The sequence below is a fragment of the Rhagoletis zephyria genome, unplaced genomic scaffold (assembly GCF_001687245.7).
Source record: "Rhagoletis zephyria isolate East Lansing unplaced genomic scaffold, Rhagoletis_zephyria_1.1 Rzeph_scaffold_02704, whole genome shotgun sequence".
NCBI classification, from domain to species: domain Eukaryota; kingdom Metazoa; phylum Arthropoda; class Insecta; order Diptera; family Tephritidae; genus Rhagoletis; species Rhagoletis zephyria.
The window spans coordinates 18,673-25,357 of NW_016159788.1; the positions used below are offsets into that span (position 1 = coordinate 18,673).

The following is a 6,685-nucleotide window of genomic DNA, read 5'->3' on the forward strand; positions in this document are numbered from 1 at the left end:
ACTGCAGCCGGTCCGTCACACTCAAAAGTTTGACGAGCACTGCTCTAGACAATTTCAAGGCCTAAAGAAGCACAAACATCTTCCTTATTCGAATCGATTGCCCTTTCGATATTATTTGCCAATACATTCATTTCACTGGGCCATGAAAAATACGTGGTTGGTGTACAGAAGCGAATATATTAAATTTGCAACTATTGATTTTTCCCTAGGTCCACAAGTTATTCGACAGTCTTTCGAATTAAATAATGCTGATTTGTATAAAGGCTTGTAGGTAAATCTGGACATAAATATTTTTATAATTAAAAATTGGACATAAGTTTTTGGTAATTTTAATAATGACCAAAAATCTGGTTATAAATTCTTGGTAATTTTAAACCTGGCGATAATTTTTCGATTGCGAAGTTGATATTAAATTCGAAAAAAAGATTAAAAAAAGGTACATACATACGTATGTTTTTACTGTTAAGTTTTCTTTAAACTGTATTTAAAAAAAAATTCGATCTCTACCTTATGGCATCCTTTTTTGTACCTATATTTTGCTTGACCAGTTGTCAAATAACCAAAAATGAGTGTCCAGTTTTACATTAGCATAAATTTAGGATCAGTTTTTAAATATACAAAACTTTTTTTTTTAATTTTTGCTTTGCTTAAAAATTATGCCCAGTTTACGTTACTATATATTTACATATGATCAATTCACAAGCAAAAAAACACCAGTTTATGTTTACTTTTCCAATAACAGAAAAATAGTGCCCAGATTTAAAACTAACAAAATTCATTCCCAACTTTTCAATAGACAAAAGGTTGAAAAGTTACATAATGGCCAGCTTTTAAATGGACATAATTCTTTTTCAAGTTTTGCAATAATAAAAAATTATGTCCAGCTAATATTACCATAAATATAAAGTTAGATTTTTGAGGAATAGAAGCTATGTCACTGTTTTAAAAGACAACCCATTGCTATACATTTTTTAAGTGGCCAAAAATTAGATTCCAGTTAGTTTATTACCATAAATTTAAGAAGTTTTCAAATGGTCTAAAATTGATGTCAACTTTTATGTTATTAAAATAGCATATCCAATTTACACGGCCATAAATAATACGTAAGTTTTTTTTTAATGAATAACAATGTGTATCCAGTTTTAACTTTACCAAAACATTATGCCAACTACCAAAAATTAGTTTCCAGTTTTCATATTACCATAAATTTATGGTCAGTTTTTAAATGGACCAAATTTAATGTCCAATTTTAAACTATCACTAATTTTACGAAATTTTAAATGACCAAAAATCTATGTCCATAAAATCATGGTCATAGATTAGAAATTCGATATCTACCTTTTCACGTCCTTTCTTATCTAAATTTTACACGATCAGTTTTTAACTTAACAAAAATTATAGTCCAATTTTTATAACATCATAAAGTTATCGTCAATTTTTTAATGAATAAAAATGTATCGCCAGTTTTCATTACCACAAATTTATGTCCAGCTTTTAAAGTCACCAAATTTAATGGCCAGTTTTGGATTTAGAAGTACATTTCTACTTCCTTCTCATCATTTGTCAAATGTGGCATATCTCAATCGCGCGACTTGATGTGAAAAAAAACCTCCTGCAATACTCACTTCAATCAACGTCTATTGACTTGTGGATTTTTTGTATNTCTTATCTAAATTTTACACGATCAGTTTTTAACTTAACAAAAATTATAGTACAATTTTTATAACATCATAAAGTTATCGTAAATTTTTTAATGAATAAAAATGTATCGTCAGTTTTCATTACCATAAATTTATGTTCAGCTTTTAAATTCACCAAATTTAATGGCCAGTTTTGGATTTAGAAGTACATTTCTACTTCCTTCTCATCATTTGTCAAATGTGGCATATCTCAATAGCGCGACTTGATGTGACAAAAAACTCCTGCAATACTCACTTCAATCAACAACGTCTATTGACTTGCTGATTTTTTGTAACACCTTTCTTTGTTTCTTCCGCCGTTTTTTTCCGCAAAAAATAAATATTTTTTCCTTCAGAAATTTGCGCCACTTCCCTCAGCACACAGCGCATATGCATAGACTCATTTTTTTTTCTAACATTTTTTCTTCNGATTTTTTGTAACACCTTTCTTTGTTTCTTCCGCCGTTTTTTTCCGCAAAAAATAAATATTTTTTCCTTCAGAAATTTGCGCCACTTCCCTCAGCACACAGCGCATATGCATAGATAGACTCATTTTTTTTCCTAAAATTTTTTCGCACATCTTTTTCTTCCCATAGGAATCACACATTCATTTGGTGAAATTGACACGCTTGTTGCGGCTGGCGCGATTGTTGCAAAAAATGGATCGATACTCACAATACACCGCTATGATATTGACATTGCTAATGCTTTGCTTCTCGCTGGTGGCGCACTGGTTGGCGTGCATTTGGTATATCATTGCCGAAAAGGAGTACATGATGAATGATAGCGGCTGGGATATAGGTAAGTGCTCAGGAAAGTAGCAATGCTTTTGTGGGTATACATGTATGTTTACACGCACATACATATAAACATAGGTATACACGTAGTACATAAGCACATGCGTACGCGTTTGACTTTAATGAATATGAGCCACCGTAATGTGTTGCATTTCATGCTCTTCGCTTTCAAATGGAAATTACTTATACGCTCAGTAGCACCGAGTAAGCAAGTTGGCACACCGCAACACATATTTGCATTTGTGTGTATATGCAAGTGTCGGTTGTTCTTATCCATTAATAGTTACATACTATAGAAAAGCATATGTGAACAGTGCAGGTTGTTATACATACATATATACGTGTAAATGTGTGTGTACTCTTATTGCATCTACGGGACTGAGTAATGTTGTGGATTGCTGGCGAAGTGTAGGTTTGTATTTCGTATGAGCTTAAAGTGGAATATTTAATATGTGCTAACCTTGCTGCTACTTTGCGTATTAATATTTGATTATCGCCTTTATCACTGCAGAGGTGCGAATACTTAGAATAATGGTAAGCAGGTATTAAACGATTTCATAATATTTAATTTTTTCAAAGAAAGGCAGAATACTCACTATTAAATTCCATCGCATTTTATGGCATAAATGTCTCCCATAATTTGTCTGCATTCGAGCTGTGTTGGGAAAGCAGATCACTCAAAATTTAAATAATTTTAGTAGTTGTATTACCAGTACCTAATTAGTTCGTACAGATGCGATTTGAGTTTTAGAAATGCCGAAATTATGAAGACCCAATTGCATAAACATATAGTGTAACAACGCAATATTTTATTGCAAAGCACCTGGTAAAGACCGCTATGAGGCTGAGATTATTTGCTCAGATCGTCAATGACCGACGTCGGCCTAACCACACGGCGTTCAAAAGCACAGCGGATCAAATAAAAGCATGGGCCAAAATGCCTCAAATGCAAACACTTCAGTCCCAATTTTAAAAGACGGAGTGAAACTCCCTTAACACCTTGGTAGGATTCGAGACCTATCTAAACCTCTGCCCTACTTTGGGTCCAGCTCCCGGTTGCAATGCAACTCCACATCGTGCCAACAAAAGTCCGCTCTACCTTCATTTGGGTTTTAAGCCACACCCACCACGATACTCTCCAAAGGACCTTGCCACACGAACAGGTCATGGTACCAGAATTAAGTCTTCGGTCAGACCTCCTAACCGCAGCTACCAATGCTGAGGACTGCTGACCTAGGTTTGGATATGCACAAAACACTCTATTCACATGACATTTACTACCTTAAATACATATCACTAACGTTCATACCAAGATAATCAGGCTGATACTCGGTAGTAGTAGCACTGAATCCAGTTATCCCAGATAGGGCTCTGGAGGCTCACCAAACCCGCAGCACAGGCTGGTGGCCAACACTCTGCCGAAAACCCCCTTAACACACCCACTATGTCGAGGAATCCATAGCCATGCAATTCATAGGATCCCAGCTCGCCATTAAGGTCTGGCGCGCGTTTGTGTCACAATGGCGCTATAGATGGGACTGTTTGCCAACATCATAAGAGGACCGGCCGGTGTTCCCCAAAAGGCGTAGTTACGACAGTCCGGAAACTTGCCAAGTGGTGCCCTTCCGGCCCGCAGCGTCGAAAGACGTCTTGGTTAACTCTAAAGTCAAACACACGATGGTCGAAACTCAACACACCAGAACCAGCCTGGCATCAGGATTTCCGGCCGTACCCGGAAGGAGAACCACTTGATGTAGCAACGACCCACCTCGTGCAAGGCGGACTTTAACTTGTCCATATCCTCCAGGACCACGTTTGTCACTCCATCAGGGCTGACTGTTCAGATACAGCTGCCCACCCTGACGTCGATCAGCCAGGACTGAACTTCTGGATGTTTAAGCGAAATAATTTCCACAGGAACTTGTCAGGGTCATCGCTGTGGCAACTCCCTGAACCACAAACCTGGGTTCCAGAGCCTTATTTATACTCACGTCACGAGTATATCGATGGCCGAGGAAAGATCGACCTATCTAGGCAGCCAGTTCGGGTGTTTTTCAATTAAATTCTGAAGTAGGGCGTTCTTGAAAAGTTTTTTGAGAAAGAGCGTTTTCGAACTGGCTGCCGAGATAAGTCGATCTTCCACTCAGCCATCGAAATATCCTGGGTACTCTGCAAATGCAACGCAACTCGGAACTTATAAAGGCCCTTCTTACAGAATAGTGGCATATGTTTTTAAGCCTTATGATGGTGTGTGGACAAGCTCAGCCAAAAACTCCTTGGAGATACGTACTAGTCAAAACTCACTTCTCGGGCTGCACTTCAGATCCAACCTCTTCCGAACCCATAAAGAGTAGAGTGTTGGATTCGATTGTCAGCAGGGGAAAAATCATGTACGCAATAAGCAACTTCTCTAATACTAATATTATACTCTATATTCAAAGCCACCATCAGTCCAAGTTACATTCCAAGCCAGCCTTTATTTAGTTTGCCCTCTCGTCAAGATTTGCACATAAGTTTTTGGTAAATACCCCTTTACACTGGCTCGAACTCTTTCAGCTTATTTATAAGTTTAAATGGTATCAAATTCTCACACTTTCTCAAATTTCAGGCCACTATCAACTGCTTTATTAAGCAAAATGATTGCATCTTATTTCAAAATTTTCGGCAAGAGAAACAACTAAGAACTTCATAAGTAGCAACTTACTTAGATAATTTCTTGCCACGCGCAGATTTCGGGCAAAATTGCCTTCCATGGCTTGTAGGTGTAATTTTGCTGATATTTCCGTTAAGTCACGCATAATATTAAGGTTATGGTTGCGGTCTATACAAAAACTTTGCAAATGCATATAACACAACAAAGTTCATACCATATCTCTAAGCAAACTAATTAAAAGTCAATCACACTTTACGCATCGACTTTGCTGCCATGACACATTTTCAATTACAAGTAATCTTAGTAACAAGGCTGGATGGATGAGTGGTTGCTACTTATTACCTGCTTTCGCCGGATGTGCCCATTTTCGGCATATACCGGCGTTTCACCTCAAAAGTGATAAGCTGGTTAGTAACTAACTAAAATGAAATTGTAAACTTTGCAGAAAATGCTAGCAATACCAACACTAAATTCTCATTAGCAACTAACTACATGCATATGTATATAAATAAGTAGCTAAGTAGCGAATATTCGATTGTGTGCTAAAAAAATTGTTGTCAATCATCAAGTGATTCAAATGTACGGTAAGCGCATTAAAACAAAAGATCGTAGTTAGTAATATTTACCAGTCCAAAATGCCCTTGGAGTTGGTAGCCTACATTAAAAGCCTTCCATTGTTGTTGGTGTTTATTTTTATTGAAAAATATTTATGTTATTCCGATCGATATTTGTACCAGTACTGTATTATTTTCAGTACCAACCTATCTTAAATGCCTAATTGCTAATGCTTGAAAAGCAAAAAATTAGTCATAAAATTTATTTTGTAAAGCTGCTAAAAAAGTGCACGGATATTTTAAATTAAACAAATAGCATAAATATTTAGTATCTCTTCTCCCATTTCATCTGCATTTTTTTTTAAGTTATCCTTACTGGCTGGTTGCTTGTCTACTGCCATTGGATACAATCGATCAATTGACAGCACAAACATATTTACAAGCCCTCGCTCATACCTATTTACGAGTGCAAATAAGGCTATGTGCGTTGGCAGGAAGCGGAGACTTATAAGCAATTTCCTTGTGTTCCTAAGCAGTTCCTCTCGTTACAGTATACACTAAAACTAAACGACTACAAATATTTGTTTGTATATATGTATTACAAATGTGCGTTCGTTTTAATCTAACCCGCTTTACTCTCCGTTGCATTGAGCTCTATGCTTGGTTGTTTACTGACATTGAGCTGTTGCTTTGCCATGATCCGCTGACGATGCTGTTTCCTGGTTGACATTTCTTTCTATGGCATAGTGTGTATGTATATCTATCCATGCTTGTGGTTTGGGTAAACCAACAATGCTTGTATTCCCTGCAGAAAATCTGACTAGCTCAGAACTAGCGTAGAACTAGCAATGCTTTCAACTGGCCAGTTTTACACGGCGGTATCATTGGCCGTTGCAAATGCCGCGCAGTGCATTACTTTGCTTCTAGTTTTTAACCGGTTGCGTTTTGAACGGTTTTTGAAGTGAAACTTCTTTACCGGCGGTTGGTTGGTTGGGAGTAAAT

The 6,685-nt window shown here is 36.9% G+C and overlaps 1 protein-coding gene across 1 annotated transcript in view; it reads left to right on the plus strand.

The window, feature by feature from the left end:
- LOC108367501 (potassium voltage-gated channel subfamily H member 8-like) overlaps positions 1-6,685 on the plus strand; it is a 63,831-nt gene that overhangs the window by 10,405 nt on the left and 46,741 nt on the right. The window contains exon 5 of the mRNA XM_017622119.1: positions 2,276-2,480. Within this exon, the coding sequence (XP_017477608.1) occupies positions 2,276-2,480 (205 nt within the window). The remainder of the gene's footprint in view (positions 1-2,275; positions 2,481-6,685) is intronic.